General features: G+C 38.0%; 1 protein-coding gene across 2 annotated transcripts in view; it reads right to left on the bottom strand.

The window, feature by feature from the left end:
- Nucleotides 1–18,194, bottom strand: part of BDP1 (B double prime 1, subunit of RNA polymerase III transcription initiation factor IIIB) — a 52,857-nt gene that overhangs the window by 32,469 nt on the left and 2,194 nt on the right. For both annotated transcript variants that reach the window (XM_036403118.2, XM_054517898.1), the window contains exons 2-17: nt 15,467–16,019; nt 14,717–14,823; nt 13,718–13,777; nt 13,221–13,361; nt 12,196–12,329; nt 11,112–11,206; nt 10,477–10,531; nt 9,667–9,810; nt 7,765–8,049; nt 7,257–7,428; nt 6,083–6,242; nt 3,202–3,278; nt 1,595–1,739; nt 1,358–1,440; nt 623–782; nt 130–212 (exon numbers count right to left, since the gene is read on the bottom strand). In XM_036403118.2, coding sequence (XP_036259011.1) covers nt 130–212; nt 623–782; nt 1,358–1,440; nt 1,595–1,739; nt 3,202–3,278; nt 6,083–6,242; nt 7,257–7,428; nt 7,765–8,049; nt 9,667–9,810; nt 10,477–10,531; nt 11,112–11,206; nt 12,196–12,329; nt 13,221–13,361; nt 13,718–13,777; nt 14,717–14,823; nt 15,467–16,019 — 2,454 coding nt within the window. The remainder of the gene's footprint in view (nt 1–129; nt 213–622; nt 783–1,357; nt 1,441–1,594; nt 1,740–3,201; nt 3,279–6,082; nt 6,243–7,256; nt 7,429–7,764; nt 8,050–9,666; nt 9,811–10,476; nt 10,532–11,111; nt 11,207–12,195; nt 12,330–13,220; nt 13,362–13,717; nt 13,778–14,716; nt 14,824–15,466; nt 16,020–18,194) is intronic.

Below are 18,194 nucleotides of genomic sequence, written 5' to 3'. Positions count from 1 at the left end.
CAATTTCTGTAATGCAGAAGTTTCTTCAAAAACTTCTGTAATTACCACACTACAAAATACTACCATAAGCGACAAGAATGGTAAATTGCAGGACAGCAGTGATTATCTTCTTATTTTTCTCATACTTACTGAGACACTGTCTCCAGGACTTTGCCATCTTTTTCTGCAGTATCTTCACTAGTATCATCAGATCTATTACCTTGGTCATTATTCTGAACAAAAACAGAGTATTATGACATGAACTGTCTTACATTCATAAAGTACAGCATCACCTAACTGACCAAGTAACTGCTTGTAAGAGGAGACAAAATAGATTGCTTATGACACAGAAAAAATTACAGGATAAATCTCTCAGTCAGACAGGTGCAGTAAAAACTACAGCAAACACCTAAAGTTGTAGGTGCTGCAGGACATGAAAGACTATTGGTATCTACTGTTTGTGTAACAACCTCTCACCATAGCTGAGGTTACTAAGCAATACCACACTACCACTGACAGCAGGTTTAAGTAAGTGGCTAATTCCTGTTCATACTCAGGAGCAAAAAAGTAAAGAAAAAAAGATAACATTACTGTTGTACTCAGTAGGTTATTATCTTCAGTTATGTTACTTTATATTAAATACCTTCTCCGTTTCTCCCCTAGGCTGTAGACGGGATATTTTATCATTTCCTGCAGCTTTTTCAGGCTCCTCTTTCCTTCCAGATGCTCTTGTAACATTAGGTTTAAATCTCTGTCGATATCCTCTAACTATTGTCTTTGCAACTGCGGTTTTTTCAGGTTCTCTGCACAAAGGATCCATAATAACATTTACTCCATAATATTCAAGTCTATAAATACCATGCAGCCTTGCATATATTTCTTTACTTGAATTTTGTTGTCTTCAGAAAGATTTGCCCAAACTTATGCAAGTTGCTTCACATAAGAAACAAGCTTTGTTTAGTCTTACAATGCACGAAAACTCCATTTATCTACGTATTAAAAAGAGATTAATTTGTCACACAGGTGAGGAATTTTACTAGACTGCATATCACAGCTGCTTCTGCAAGCACCAGAAGCAGAGCCATTACCTGATAACTGAGGCTGGCAGGAAACCAAAACCATAGTTATCACGCTCCCCCTCTCAAATTACAGGCATTGTTGGTACTTCAATGCTTTCATCAACTTTCCAGAAAAGAAGTATATACCTTCTACTTTAGTACCACCTGATATCATCCAAAAAAAATGCTAAAGTCAATTCTGAAATTTACATTAAAGCTTCACAGTTATTGCTATCTTTTTCCAGGAGAACTATATGGAATAAACTAACAGTTACAGTCAGTTCATACCAGGAGACTGGAAAAGTGATCTCAATACTTACTGAGATGCAGTATCCAAATCCCTGTTTTCTACTTCTGTGGCTTCATTATGTTTTCTTCTACTCTCCTCTTCAGAGCACTGGAACTGAGGCAAGGAATATTACTCTTTGAGAAGTGTGCAAGTATCATAGTAGCAGTTCTCAAAATGTTATTTCTGTGGCTGGCCCACAGTATCCCCATTGAGCAAAAGAGATGCAGCATCAAGAACAACATACTAAGATAACATTCCTCTTTCTCACCTTTTCACCTGCATTTGCAAGGGTTGGAGAAGAAGTTTTGGCTTCCATTTTGTCTTGTGTTGCTGTCTCCCTCCTTCCAGATGATCTCATTAAATTTGGTTTAGGTCTTTGCAAGCGCCTTCTATCTGCTGACTTTTCACTTTTCCTTAAGATATAAAGAAAGGTGATATACATTATTACCAAAGAGAAACTTAAAGTCTTATATGGTTCAAGATGTACCTCAAGACCATCACAGACTGCATGGGTCAAGACACTTTGCATGCAGCAAGACAATAAAGAAGAAAAAAAAAACCCATTGCATCTTTCTGATATTAAAAGATATGCTACAAAGTTAGGAAAAGAGCATCAAATAAACCTTAACTTTGCTGGCTTTCAGTGGAATCTACTTCAAAATACTTTAAGGAATCATTTCCTGCTGTTAAATAAATAGGAATTTTTTTTTCTCCTTGGGATTCACAATTCATGTCATTAATTTTATAATGACAATAATAATTTTATAATTTTAATTTTAAATTAAAATATTAATTTTATAATTAATTTTAAATGTTATAATTTTATATTAATTCATGTGATTAATTTTATATAGAAACAATATAAATCTGCCCTATATACAATGTTTTCCATCTGCCTCTTCTGTCCCCTCATCCCCTTTCAAAGCTATCTCAGTCATGGAAAACCAAACTGGTCCTACTGCCAGCATCCACATCTTACTGAAGAATGGGGTACGTACATCACTCTCTTTGTCCTTAACCACTGCAATGGCATGTCCTGGGATTCACACACTGACATAGCCCTACATCTTAATAATCTTCAGATTGGGAATTACTACCTTTTCTTATATTCTCCCTAGAACAGGACAAATAAAGCTTTGACAGTCTTTATCATAGGAGTGAGCTGCCCTTCAAAAAGGGAAAGAAGTATGAAAAACAACTTAGCATTAACGAGTATCTTATCTCTAAATTACCTTTAAAAACTGTATCATGAAATAAGAAGTTGATGATCATGTAAAAATGGAAACCTTAGGCACAGACTACTTCATATACGATTTCTCAGTATAAGAAACAGTCACCAAAATTAACTTCATAAAGGAGTATAGATAAGACAGAGACATTTTGGAGTATCTTCTATCTTAGAAGCTTGCACCAAGTTGCAAAGAGGAACAGTTTCCAAATAGGAAAGAAGAAATACACCATATACATGACATGTACAGCTAATAAGCTCTGATGGACAACTATGAATGTCAAAGAATTCAGTGAGGCCCTTCTATTAAAAAACCAAAAATTAAATTTCACAGCCAACCTTTACCCACAATGTGGCAGAATTTTGTCATTCTCTTGCTCCTGCTGGCTATAGAAAGGCTAGGGCTTTTTTCTCAAAGTTTAGCTAAGTCTTTCTCCCTATTCCTATCTACCATTTAGATCTTAGCTAATGCACTACTACTGAGTAATCAAAATTTCTACCAAAAAGCTTCACTGAATATGGAAAACAAGTCATCACCATCTCCTGACTGGTTCAACCTGCTATGGTCAATTGGAATTATATTCAAATTGAGCAGATACAGGTTTAGCTCAAGTGTCACCACAAAGTAAAATAATTCTATTACTTACATGATTTCAGATTGTGAACCACATTCTGATGCACTCTGCTTTCCACCTGGTTTTTGTGAGTGATGTGTATCTTCACTCTGAGGGAGAAATGTTGTAGAAAAGGATAAACTTAGATGATCTTCTACTGTGATGTAACAAAAATCAGAAACAAGATTTCCAGAGTGGTTGAGTGTGACTGTGTTCACAGGGGTCTTAGGATGAGGGAAGAGACAAGGATCTGACTCCATGTTTCAGGAGGCTTGATTTATTATTTTATGATATATATTATATTAAAACTATACTAAAAGAATAGAAGAAAGGATTTCATCAGAAGGCTGGCTAAGAATAGAAAAAGAAAGAATGAAGAAGGCTTGTGGCTCGGGCTGTCTGTCTGAGCCAGCTGACTGTGATTGGCCATTAATTAGAAACAACTGCATGAGACCAATCACAGATCCACCTGTTGCATTCCACAGCAGGGGATAATCATTGTTTACATTTTGTTCCTGAGGCCTCTCAGCTTCTCAGGAGAAAAAATCCTAAGGAAAGGATTTTTCATAAAAGATGTCTGTGACAGTTGAGAATGGAAGGGTCTGCTAGAGATCCTCTGGTCCAACCTCCCTGATCAAGTGCAATGGGTTAACCTGGGCAAGATGCCAGGCACCCACCAAAGCTGTTCACTCACTCCTCTCTGCAGCTGGACAGACAAGAGAAAATTTAAGGCAGGGTTCACAGCTGGAGATAAGGACCAGGAGAGAGATCACTCACTAAATGCCATCACAGGCAAAACAGGCTCAACTTAGAAATAGAAATCAATTTATTACTAACAAAATCAGAGCAGGATAATGAGAAGTAAAATAAATCCTTAAGAATATCTCCCCTTCACCTCTCCCTCCTTCCAGCTCTATCTCCTACCCTAGCAGTGCAAGAAAACAAGGAATGGGAGTTATGGTCAGTTCATCTCCTGAGGCTGCTCCCACTGCTCAGGAGTCATCTCCTGCTGCACCCAGGATCCCTCCCATGGGAGACAGCTCTCCATGAGCTTCTCTGACGTGGCTCCATCCCATGGGCACCAACCCCTCTCAAACTGCTGCAGTGTGGGTCACTCTTCTGTGGGGTGTACTCCTCCAAGGGCCCCTCTCTCCATGGGTCTCCCAAAGGATCACAGCCTTCTCCAGGCATCCACCTGCTCCTGCATGGGCACCTCCATGGGGTGCAGGTGGATCTCTGCATCCCCCATGGATCCCCATGGGCTGCAGGGGCACAGCTGCTTCACCATGGCCTGCAGGGGAATCTCAGCTCCAGTGCCTGGAACAGCTCCTGCCCCTCCTTCTCCACTGACCCTGGTGTCTGCAGAGTTGTTCTTCTCACATGTTCTCTCTCTGCTCTTCTCTGCTTGCAATTACAGCTCTGCAACCACTTTTTGTTTTCAATTTTTCTTAAGTATGTGGTCACAGAGGTCTTACCATCATTTCTAATTGGCCCAGCCTTGGCCAGTGGCATGTCCACCTTCGGAGCCACCAGGGATTGGCTCTACGGGCATGGAAGAAGCTTCCAGCAGCTTCTCACAGAAGCCACCGCTCTAGCCCCTTGCAACCAAAACCAGGCCACATAAAACCAATACATGAAGGCACCTAGAGCTGGTTGCCGAATACTGTCTGGAAAGCTTCTCAATCTTGCCAAGGATAGAGACTCCACAGTCTCTCTGGGCAGCCTGTGCCAGTGCTTGGTAACTCTCACAATGAAACAGGATTTTCTGGTGCTCAGAAGGAACCTCCTGTCTTGCAGTGTTTGCCCATTGTCTCGTGTCCCATCACTGGGCACCCCTGGGAAGAGCCTGGCTCTGTCCTTTTTGCGGCCTCCCTTTGAGTTTTTGTGGAACTGTTGAAGAGGGATCTCTTCAGATCCTTCAGAGAAGGCTCCCCATGAGCCTTCTCTCCAGGTTGAACAGTTCCTGCTCCTTCAGCTTTTTGTCATAGGAGAGATGCCTCCAGCCCTTACCATCAGTGTGGCCCTTTGAGGGGCTGTCTCCAGTGCATCCAGGTCTCTCCCACCAGGGAGCCCAGAACTGGTCAGTCCTCCAGGTGTGGCTTCATCAGTGCTGAACAAGGGGCAAGGATCACCTCCTTGGCCTGCTGGCAACACTTCTCCTGCTGCAGCCCAGGTCACCATTACCTGTTTGTACAGCCACAGCACTTTCCTGCTTCATGTTTAACTCAGAGACACCAGGACAGCCGGGCTCTTTTCTGCAAAGCTGCTTTCCACCAGGGTGGCTTGCAGCATGCAGTGGTGCCTTGGGTTGCTCTTTCCCTGGTGCAGGACTTTGCATCTCCCCGTGCTGAACTTCCTGAGGTTCCCGTAGCCCACTTCTCCAGCCTCTCCAGGTCCCTCTGGAGGCCAATATAACCTTTGGGCATGTCTGTCCTTGGGAAGCAATTCCTTCTAGATTTGCCTAATCTGTAAACTTGCTGAGGTTACACTCTGCTCCATTATCTAGATCATTCAGGGAGCAGCACAAACAACCCAATGTGCATTCCACTCAAATCAGTTTCCAACACTGTGCCAGTAAGCGTATGCCAGCAAAATCCTGCTCCAAGGCCTAGCTATTCATATTGCAGTCATTCACTTTTGAACAACTAAACTGTTCAGCTGTTTAAATTGTCTATGAGGTAAGTCAGGCATGCACAGTATACTCTCTGAATACATTTAGGTTAATGGACAGCCCATTAAGCCCACAAGATATGACAGTATTTCAATTTTTATGATTTTCTTAGGTCTGTTGATTGTTTTTCACTTGATGGTGAAAACATCACAAAAACAATCCAAAAATGGCTTTGATTTACAAACCACTTTTAATGATCAAGGGCAAGATCTTGAGATGAACTAGATAAAAAAATAGTAATACCTTTGATTCTGTAATTTCTACACATTCTGTTTCCTTGCTTCTAATATTTGAAATTGGTAACTCTGGAATCTGGCTTTCCTCTGATGCACCATCTCCAATATCTCTATTTCTCAATTTAGCAGGTTCTGCTTCTAGTATAACATCATTGCTATCTTCAAGGCTGAAATAAATAAAAGCATACAGGAACATTAGTGTACTCATAGAAAAAAAAGTTGTTTCTGCTTACAGACAGAGGAAGTTGCACAGAAAAACAATGCAGTTTTGACACTAACTAACTACCCATATTTCAGAGAATCTCATGAAATTTTAATAATATTTGCAGACTATGAGCTTTAAAACATCTTTTGTACTTTCGCACTGCAATTATAAGATGATGTAAAAATCTCATCTGATTATTCTAGACTGATTGCTTTTAAGAAAATAAACTTTAAAACAAACAACTGCATGCCAATGGTTTTTTCCTCTGATCTTTCATAACAATCTAGGTTGAGTCCAAAGGCAAATAACTGTCCCTTCATACACTTCTAATGAACTACTAATGAAAATGGAAGTTTCTGGGAATACATATAAAATAACAAACAATTACAACACAGCTAAATACAACAAATTAACACACAAAATTCTGAAGCAGTCCTCACAGTATCATAATGAATTTTTCAATTTACCACTTTCACATATAACAAGGTTAATAATCAAGCATTCACTTTCTTTTTAGTAAAAGTATGCCCAAAACTGAACTCAAAAGCTTGGATCTCAACCAAATTCTGCTTAAATAAAATCTAAGCATCATTCCTTTTCCACAAGAATAATTTTATTACAGATAAAAATTCTAAGCATATAGTAACTCAACTTAGCAACATTATCAACCCCTGCTTCAAGAGAAATATTAGAAGTTAGGATAAACAATGGTCTTCCTAAACACTCTTAAAAAATGAAATAATTACTAAAGTAATTCCCAAAAGTTATGTACATTAATTTTGCAAGGGCAGCCCATTAGGGCAGAGAATATTTTGAGTATATAAATCATAAACAGCTTACTAGACCCCAGGACAGTTCTCGGAAACCTGCACATTCTGTGGCAGTTAAATGGTGGTAATCATGAATAAATAAAACAAATAATAAACTTTGAGTTATTTTTTTTTGTTTTGCCTAAGCTTTCCATTATAAACATTACCTGCATAAATTGACTCCACCTTCTCTCTCCATTTGCTTATTCACTGGTGAACAGGACTCTGTTGTCTCTTCCTCTATAACAGCAGTCTCATTTTCCTTTCCTTCAATAGCACAATCCACTTCTCCACAGGTAGTATCACCATCACTGCTTGCATCATGTATCACTTTTTTCCCTGACAATTAATAAGAATTAAATCAGTTTGGACATTCTGGGAAACATCTTGGAATTTCCGTAATCAAATCCTAGCTACAGTGAAGAAGAGTTAATATAAGACTAAAATCCCACTAGAAAAGATGTAACTATTAAGATTTAAGAGAACTATTCTCATCTAAAACAAAGTATGTTTAGATTTAGAACGAATGCTGATTTTAAAACACATTGTTCCACAACCTCCTACAAGGCAGATCAGCAACATAAATCAAAGACCAAATTCTGACTTTAAAGTTTAAAATGACTTTCTATAAAATTTCTATTTGAACTTATGAAAGTGAGCATTTTTGCCTCTTACTTTTATTAGAGGACTTCCCTTCTTCAGCAGTTTTTGAAGGAACAGGCACTTCTTCTGGAATATTCTCCACTTCTTGTTCAAGATCATCTTTTCTCTTCCTCTTTCTCTTCTTTTTTGCTAATGCTGGCTCTAATGCAACCTCTTCTTCTGCTCGTTCAGAAATGCTCAAAGATTCCTCATTTTCTTTCTCAGCTGTCACACCATCTGCTTCTATTTCTGCATCAGAAATTCCAGCTTCCTGAGGTTCATCTTGATCATTAGCAGCTTCTGTGCTGGCAGCTTTTGCTATTGAGATAACAATATGGCTCTTGGTCAACAGACTGGTGGAGTACTAGGAGCCACAAAGAGCAAAGGCATTTCTACTGAAAACATTTGTGTACTCATGCATCACTGCCAATACAATGCCAGGTGTATGAGCAGGACTGGGGAACATCAGTCTCTGACTTGCCAGAAAAGCATCAGCATTTAATACAAAACATATTCTGTACATGGGACAACACTTCTCCAGGGGAAAGTCAATATGGGATGCAAAGCTAACTTAGTAAATGTTATTGCGCCTGTGCTTTTTTGCAGTTTATATAGTCACATTTGGGTTCAGTGAAAAAAAGACATTGCTACTCCTACAAAGAGTTTTTGTATGTCTGCAGAAATAGGTGATGATGGTTACAGAATATATGCCATACTTTATATGCCATATATACCAAAAGCCATATATATATATATATGCCATATAGCAATATATGCCACACATACAAAAAAGCAATTTTTCATCACAAAATGTGTAACAGTTGATCATTCTAGCTTACATAAGGAAGCTGAAATTTTATCTAGCTAATAATTAACAAGTTATTTTCTGGGTTTAATGAGTTAAACCCCTATTTTAAGGACATTTTGAGTTGATCCTCTATTTAACCACCAAGAACTTTCCTCTCCTTGTTATTCATCTTAAATGAACTAATTTCTCTGTAATTAAGAACTCCAAAATGCATGAGAAGAAGAAAAGCATACTCGCATTGTTTTATGCATGACACACCTTTAATCTAACAATAAAGTGAAGAAACAAGATTTCTCTACATGGTTTTAAGTCCTAATACATGAAATATTTTACTTAATCACATCCAAAACCAAGGGTACAGAAAAGCAGCAACTTCTTCAATTTTAAGAGATCTTTATTTCCAGCTAGCATCCTCTTTAAAAAGATGTTCACTTGTTTGTTTCACAATACCACTTACAAAATGATAGGTCCTTGTGGAAGAAACAAGTGAACAATGCCACAAAATTAGCAAAAACTGTATGAAACTGTATCAGTATAACTGCTTTTAATTAAACCACATCTGTCAAATGTCCTTTCCCAGGTACTGAGGTAGTAAAACACAGTGGTAATCAACAGTAATTAAATGTAACCTTTAGTTTGAACAGACCAGAAAGATAAAACAACTTTTACATCATTCTCTGAAAATAATCATACTGCTCAGACTCAGGAAGTTCAACTACTATCAAAGGAGAAACAGAACCCTTAAAAGAAGAGGCTTTTAAATGCAAGAAAACTTTCAACACAAAAGAGTTTGCCAAAAATATGATTTTGGCCCAAAAAATTCTAGAAGTGAATTCATTAGCAACTCATGGAGATATGTACCACTCAGTAGATTAGAATACCAGCACTTCGGATGGTGGAACAGCACCATTTTCACCATAGTATCATGTTTCTGCTCTGTTACTAATTATTACCATCCTGTACATCTGTAAACTACATCTGAAAAAGTTCCACTATGAAGCTAAGATCTTCTTGTCCTGTCTACAACAGGGAAGGAATATGTGATGCCCGACATGACTTCTCCTCTGCTAGCAACACATTACTGATCACTGCTCTGTAATGTCATCTCAAGCACTCTTTTAAAATACCTTTTGACTTCTTTTGTGGCCTTGGAGACTTTTTTTCTTTTGGCTTCTGGCTTTTAACAGTCTTTTGCTTCCTCTTTCCCTCATCTGCTAAGACCTTCTCAAGAAGCTGGGCAAAGAATTCAAAATCAAAGGGTCGTTTTTCTTCTTCATCAGATTAAAGCAAAGAAAAAGAACAGATTTCAAAGTTGATTAGTTTTTCAAGTTTCATCTTTGTAAAATAATCAATGATACATGACATAATATTAAAAAGCAAAGGTCAGATACATCTAAACAGAGAGTTCTTGAAAGTATTTTCTATATCACTTGAGCAGGGGCTGAAGGTGACATAAAGGTGACTGGAATATGGTAGCTTGGCTTTAAAAAACAAGTTATAAACTAAGTAGTTCAAAAATGTAAGGACTGACAAATACATTAACTACACCATAGTACCAAATAATGTATGAACATACTGCTGTAGAACATATGTACCTCATTCAACTAACAAAGTCTTTAAGGAGTCTCAAAGCAGTTTACAATAAATAAATTTGCTAGAAATTTCCAGGAATAAAAGGAATTATCTTCAACTGAATATAGAGAAAGTTTATATTAATCTCATTTAGCAAACATCCAGAAAAAATAGAAAACAAACGTAAAGATTGTTGTTGTGAACTATACTTATAATGAAAACCTAAAATTCCACAGCTTCTGGATTCATCTATGAGCAAAAACTTTCTTCTAAGTAATTCAAACAAGGCAAAGCACAGAAAACACCATCAAAATAGATGGGCTACCATTTAATGATTCATTGTAGGGTAGGGAATATTTACTTACTGAAAGCTTTGTCTATTCTCCATCCATTAGCTTTTTCCTCACGTTTGAACTTGTTCTAAAAGCAAATGCACAGCTGTGTTTATCTTAAGCAAGAAATACAAAAATATGTTGCACAAAATGGCAGCTCAAGCTAAGCCTTCAGTGCAACATACCAACTACAGTTGTTGAAATTCACATGCCTATCCACAGAACACAAGTTTGTAACTAATTTTTAAATAAAATCTGTTACCACAGCTTATCACCAGCAATATGTTTTTTTATTATTTTCTACACCTTTTCCTGCCATTTAATCTGAGCAAGGTTTGAAATATCAAAGACTTTCCCAGCTGTGTACAACAAAAAAGATAACAGAGAAGGCCCTCACCAAACAGTCTAAATGGCCTATCAGCATTCTTTAACTAAAACAAAGTGTGTTTAAGGATGCTACATTTACCACATACAGTCATTGAAATTCAACCAGCATTCTAATGTTTCAGATACAACCTCTTGAAACAGGTCTCAGAAAACAAGCACTACTGTGAAGAAAATTTGCACCAAAATTATCAACACTAATAGAGGAAGCATGGGAATGCAAATAAGAAAAAGAAAATTAAAATTAGATGTTTAATTTCTTTATTGAATGCTTTAATTTTTACCTTAATTTCTGCTCTGGCTCTGTGAGGAAACAGCCGCCCAATCAAGGAGAAGTCTGTTCCTACCATACTGATAGCTAAAAAGAACATGTCTGTTTCTATAAGGGAAAAGAAAGACAAAATTACACACACTTAAATATTTACTAAACCATCCTTCTTGCTATCAGAAATAAAAACAACTTGTAAACTTAATTTCATAAGATCAGTAACTTTGAGGTTGTCTCCTGTAGCTGCAAGTCCAGGTGAGTATGTATGGAACATGTTTGTAATTTTACCTAGGTCCCTCTAATAACATTTGCTGAATGAACTATCAACCAAAAGAATTGTCTAAACTATTAGAAAACTGCAGAATGTGACATGTGCTTTCTAAAGCTAGTAAATCAAAGCTAACCAACCCCAAATTGTCCATATCCATTTTTATTATGAACATAAGCACAAAGAGAAATCATAAAAACATAATGTCAATTTACCCTCTCCATTATGAAAATGAAAAGAGTGCATTCTAAAGAGACCACAGTGAATTCTGAAGCCAATTTTTCCATCTATAGCGGTAAAAAGTAATTTCCAATCGTAAAAAGTCTTGCACAGTGTTGTAAACCTAGAGATAAGAGTCAATTCACAGCAGGAGTAATGAAGAACCCAACCTACCCACTCATAAGAACACAGCTGTCCACTTGCACTGAAATCAGTCCACATAGAAATACCTTATACAATCTATTCCTGCCCAGGAGGGAAGAACCTACTTAAGTACCATACAGAACCCAAATATCTGTAAACCAGAATCCAAAATTATGCTCTTGGTAAAGCAGACTAGCATTTTCTCATCATCTAAACATCCATGGCAGAAAAAAAGTACAGGCAGCCTGCACATTAAAAGGCACTAGATTTTTTAAAAATGCCAGTTTTCACAGTAAATACCACAGCTCTGCCTGTTGTAAGAGTGTGGAGGGTTGAGATTACATGAGATGACACGCAAGTAGATCCATTTACTCCACTGGGAATGAAAAGTATAAAGTCAAGTATAAAGCATAGGTGAAAACTATAACTTTTCTGCAGACTCAAAGCTTGAAACCAAAAATACATTCACCTTTATTTGACCATGGCTTTGTGTAAAAACTTTTCCTGAAGCTAGAATATGTAGTTGTAGAGCCACGCTCAAAGATGGGATCATTTTCTTCAACAACACATGGACCTTTTGTTCTTAGAACTTCTACAGTTAAGCTGGGAAAGAAAACACACAAGAAGACTCACCTCAAAATATTGCTAAGAAAAAATATAGTCAATGTTTATAAGACAGCTATTCAAATTTTTTTCCACGAGTGAGCATGTCTATTGTGTAATAATTTTAATTATTACACTAACACGTACTTTAATGGGAGAATGCAGTAAGAAAACACTACCCTATTCACCCTCTGTAAGTAAATTTGCTTTTTCTGTTTTATAAGATATAATACAGACAGAAATAATTAAGTAGCTTCAAAAAAAAAAAAGGACTTTTTAACATTTGAGAAATTGAAAAATCTATTTTGTAAAACCATGACAACCTCTCAATATCCTTCTTCAATGCTTTCAAATTCTTTTACCAGGCCACCTTTATCCTTAAACCTTGGCATAAATTTCATGCTAATACCTTTGGGGAACTCAGAAATTTTATAATCTACTTTTTAAACATCATATTATAAGCAAAGTTACTGAAAACTGACAGGACAATAAAGCCGCAACAGGCAAGATGCAAAGCTGGAGCAAATCATACTGATAACCAAATAACAGTAAGCAGATATGTGTTAACTATGAGAAGCAAAAAAGTTAGCAAAACGGAAGATGACATCTGGAAGTTAGACAAATCTTCAGTGTTCATTCACAGTAATAAAATATGTCATCTTCCTCTCTACCTCTGTCCCAAAAAAATATTTCTCATAAAAGTATGCCACTACAAAGATGCAGACTACTGCTGTTCGTATTTTGCCACGTCTTTGCACTGTTTCCTAGGTCCGTGTAGCTCAACTCTCAAACATAAAGACACTCATACTCATCCCCATCCAAAGTAGTCCTCTATTTGCAAACTGAGCTGCAATGCAATACTGTCCATGAGTCAGGCACAGAATTTGTCACCTTTCTTCATCCAGAATGATGGAACCATCTTCTGCTACTTTCACACGAGGAACGAGAAGTGGGCCATCCTGACTCTCTTCCCCATTCTCTTCTTCCTCCTCCTCCTCTTCTTCATGATCAGGAGTACTTTTTTCTTCCTGTCTACAATTTTTAAGACAGCACACAAAAATACTGTTCAGTGTTTTGAACTGCTGCTCATTCAACAGATATTCAACAATTTGATGAACCACCCAGCAATGCAACACATCAAGAAATCAGTCAATATGTGAACTTTGAAACCTGCTTTTTATTCTACTATAAAATTGAAATATGTAAAACTTAAGGTTGAAAGCAAAATGTTCTTTAACCACAATACCAACCAAAACTGCAATTTTTATAAATTAGACTGTGATATTTGAACAGTAAAAAAATATACCTCCACTTTTAGTATTATCACAGAAATGCAGCGTTTTTTACATCAGAAAACTTTCCAGCTATACTTCACCATCAAGACTTACTCTTTCATTTGACTCAGTGTAGAACTTCTTTCTGTTCTCTTTTCTTCTACCAATGAAGACCTAGAATGTCATAAAAAGCTAGAGATGATTGTTTGTACAGATATATTTCTGCTTTCTTCCAGGAAACTGGCTTTTAGTGCACAATGGACAAAGAAACACAAAGCTTTTTTTTTCAGCTCTTTGTATCACATCTACATTGAACTACAAACCACCACTGCTTAGTAAATTTTGCCCTGTTTTGTACAAGCAAGGACAAAAAAAGATTCTTCAAGCAGAAATCCATTGTATGGATACAGGTATCATGAGAGCATCTTGCTTTTTACCCCTTGGGGACTATTGAGTGTAAAAGAAAAAATAAGGGAAGTGATAAATAAAACACACAAGCACACAAATATTAAGAAGCAAGTGATAACAGATGATACCAGAAAATTCATCTACTAGTGAAAGAACAGGACTTGGATAACTGAAGTTCTATTCATGTGATTGCCTTTGGTAGTTGCAGGAAAAAGGTCCTGCTCTGCTCTGTTTGCAGCAGTCTGTACAGCCAGCTGCATTAGTGAAACATGTCAGTGAAGCAGCAGCAACTACATTCATCCACGGTAAACACCACTAGGGTCTTGCAGTGCATTCTGCACTTCAGCACCTAGAAGGAGAAATACTTAGCTTCCTAAGTCCACTGGGTCTGGTGGGCAATTATCCCTAACAGCCACAACTAAAAATTTCACAACAGGGAGTTGGAAAAAAAAATTCTACTAGTCTGTATTTCTGCAGAGATAAATCAACATTAGGGACAAATTCATGTTTGTGTGTTTCAAAAGTACACTAAACTCCATTCTCACTTCTGCACTAGAATTAAGCAGATGTGAAAACTAGAAGCTAGTCTAGAAGCTTTTGTTACCACTGCAACAACTCTGTATTTGTGCCAGTACTCCATATTTAAGTAGTATAGAAGTCGAAAAGTAATTTAACCTAAGGAGAGAGACAAAAAGTCATACTTACTTCATAGGATTGTTTTCTGGCAGATAGTATATTAAGTCTCTCATGGTCATTTTAGAACGATCTGGTGGAGAACGTCCTTCAATTACTGGAGGCCTGTGTTTCAACTTCTTCCATACAAAACAAAATGAAACAAAAGAAAACAATAAGCACTTAGATTCACTCTGAAAATATTTTATAGATCACAAATTATTATTACTTTTGTTTATTTTTGAAGTACTCCATTCATGGAATTTTGTTGTTCACACACAAACATACCACTCCCAAGAACCAAAACAAGATTATCTTAAAAGTGTCCCTTTCTCAGCGAGGGCATTACAGACCCTTAAGCCACTTACCCTTTCAGAAGCATTCAATACCTGGCACAAATAAGTTAAAAGTTATTCAACATTACAGAACTCTGACAATGATCAGTTTGAAAAAATATCCCAAATCCATGCTTCTTGCAGCACACTTCACTGCTGTATTGTGAAACTCTCAAAATTGGAATGTTGACTACAAAATAAAACCAGGTGTCATGCCAAAAAAAAAGACTTGTGGTCTAATCAAAGAAAAACTTAGCCAATTATTTGTAAACTCTGCATTATTAGGGAAAAAACGCTGCTGCTGCTTATAAACAGAATAAATACAGAGAAAGTTATGAGGTGTGACAGTGACAATCATCAGAAAACACTATTGCAAAGAGATAATGTATGCAAGGTGAATCGAATGCCTTGCCCCTCACAGATAAGCACTGCTCAACACAGGCCTTACCATCCGCTCTTTCTTCAGCTCTTCTTTAAGCATTTCCCTTAATTTCCGAGCTTTGAGGATCCTTTCGCGGTCAGAACATGTTCGTCTGACTTTCTCAGGAGAAGGTTTCACAGGTAGCTTTTCCTCCTGTGCTCGTGATCTTTCCTGCGTTGGTCTCTCCTTGAGAGGAGAGGGTACATTCTTCTGCAAGCTATCATCATTTTTCTGAGCAGCTACACCAACAGTTTGCTCTTTGTTCACAGACTTTTTTAGCGGTGAAAACTGTGGCACTTGTGGCACAGGTGTTTTCTTCTCAGGAAGCATAGGAGACTTTACAGAGCTTTCAACATTACTCTTTTCTGATGGGGAGGGATCCTTCTGAAGTAAAGAACTGCCATCAGAAGCTTGTGATGTTCGCCTCTGAGGTTTTGGTGCAGAACGCTGAGTAGATGATGGTCCAGCTCTGGGTTTGACAAGATTTGGCATGGTGGAGATACGTTTTCTTCTCTGTGTAAGCATCTCTGCAGGTTTACTAGCTTCCCCAGTACCACTTGTATTATCCACCTTGTCATCACTGGAAAATTTAAGAAAGTATTCTGAAGTTCTTTACAGTGATAGATTTGTTGCTATTACTTTCAAGATGTGTTTATGGGCCAACCAGTATAAACATTAGGCTACAGGAAAGCAGCTATACACAAGAAGCTGTGCTAGGACCAACATGTAGCTGGTACTTCCTCATCAAAAAATCAGCTCTAGGAGCTGACATATTATTTTCTAATACTAATCACTGATCTACAAGCTTGCAATAGTAACACATTCTCACACCCCACCTCTTTTTCTGGAAGGCTCTCTCCTTTCAGCTGAAAATACCAGTACCATACAGCTTTCTAAAAAATTACGTTAACTTTTAAAAAAAAATTTACATAACATAGGTGATATATTAAAAACAAAGCTGTATGTAACAGTGGTTTGATGACTTATTACAACAAAAGTGGACATTCCTCTTACACATTTGCAAGTAGATGATATGTAAACTGTGACTTCCAGAAAAACTTCAGCAGTCAAACTGCTGCTCACACTTAACACATTAATAGCTGTTAGCTTCCCTGGAAAACTTGGTATGTAAGTACTTTTTCTATCACTTATGCAGAAGTAATTTTCAAAGTACAAGTAAAACTGCCAACCATTATGATCATCCCAAATCTGCTGACTCCACCAGTGTTCAGCTTCATGGCTGTTGCTCATAGTAAGACTGCAGTATAATTATAACTGAGTCATAAAGAGAGTTTTTTTTAATTTTATATTGGAACTATGCCTTGGTTCTGTAAGTAAGGACAACCATGGTTCACTTACACATTTTAAAAATGGTGGTCAGAAGTAAATATTTTCCAAGAAATATAAAAAAGTATAAAGACACAGTCAAACTTTTCAAAATTCTCTCCAGCTACTTTCTATGATTCAGGTAAATGCTACAGATCATGTGTTTGCATTTAGCAGCCTCTGTTAAATGGCTGAATCAATTTGTCCCACACTGTGAGTTCATACACATTTTTAGTACAGAAAATCCTTGGGCAAAGAGTTTAGAGGGCTTCTTACATGGTGCCTATTTAGGTGTTTTGAATGAGATCTTGCAAGTTCCACTCAACACCCACTGTTCTTTGTACAGCAAAGACAATGGAAAGTAATTCTTCATTCACCTTCTCCACACCACCTATGTTATGTGGAGTTTTTAATCGGAGTGCAGCACTGGATTTCTGAACAGTTAAATAAAATCTAACAGAAAGTATATTAAAAAATTAGAATTCTCTTACAGAATTTCCCTGATATTTAACAAAACTTATTCAGTATATAGAAAATAAAACTATGTAAAGTGACTGATGCTACAGACACAGGCTTGAGCAGCTGTGAGTGAAGAGATAAGTGTCTGCCCCTCCACTTCCCCTCATGAAGAAGCTGTAGATTGCAATGAGGTCTGCCCTCAGTTTCCTCCAGGCTGAACAGAACAAGTGACCTCACCACTCCTCATCCAGCTTCACCTCAAGGCCTCACCATCTTTGTTGCCCCCCCCTTGGATGCCCTCTAACAGCTCAATGTCTTTCTTATACTGTGGCACCTGAACAGCCCCCAGCACTCGAGGTGAGGCCACCCAGTGCACAGCAGAGCAGGACAATCTCCTCCCTTGCCTGGCTGTGATGCTGTGCCTGATGCCCCCCAGGACACGGGTGGGCCCTTCTGGCTGCCAGGGCATTGCTGACTTATGTTCAAGTTGCCACTGACCAGGACCCTCAGGTCATTTTCCTCCAGTCCCTTGTTCCCCAGTCTGTCCATACACTCAGAGCTGCCCCACCCCAGGCGCAGAATCTGGCACTTTCCCTTTCTGAACTTCATATGCCTGGCGTTTGCCCAGCCCTCCAATTTGCTGAGGTCTCTCTGCAAGGCCTCCTTGTACTCAAGAGAGTCAACAGGTATCATGTGCATTTTGTATCATGTGCAAATTTACTTAATATACCTTTGAAATCTGTGTCCAGGTCATTTATGAAGCTGTTGAAGAGCACAGGGCTGAGACGGAGCCCTGTGGAACCCCACCAGTGACAGGTCACCAGTCTGATGTCACCCCATTCACTGTAACCCAACCCATGAGCCAGTTGCTCACACATCACATGATGTGTTCCTCCAGGTGTGTGCTGGATGTTTTGTCCAGAAGGAAGGATAGTGTGAGAGCCAGTATGGAAAGTTCTACTGAAGTCCA

The sequence above is a fragment of the Molothrus ater genome, chromosome Z (assembly GCF_012460135.2).
Source record: "Molothrus ater isolate BHLD 08-10-18 breed brown headed cowbird chromosome Z, BPBGC_Mater_1.1, whole genome shotgun sequence".
Classification (NCBI taxonomy): domain Eukaryota; kingdom Metazoa; phylum Chordata; class Aves; order Passeriformes; family Icteridae; genus Molothrus; species Molothrus ater.
This window is presented reverse-complemented; position numbering and strand designations above follow the sequence as displayed.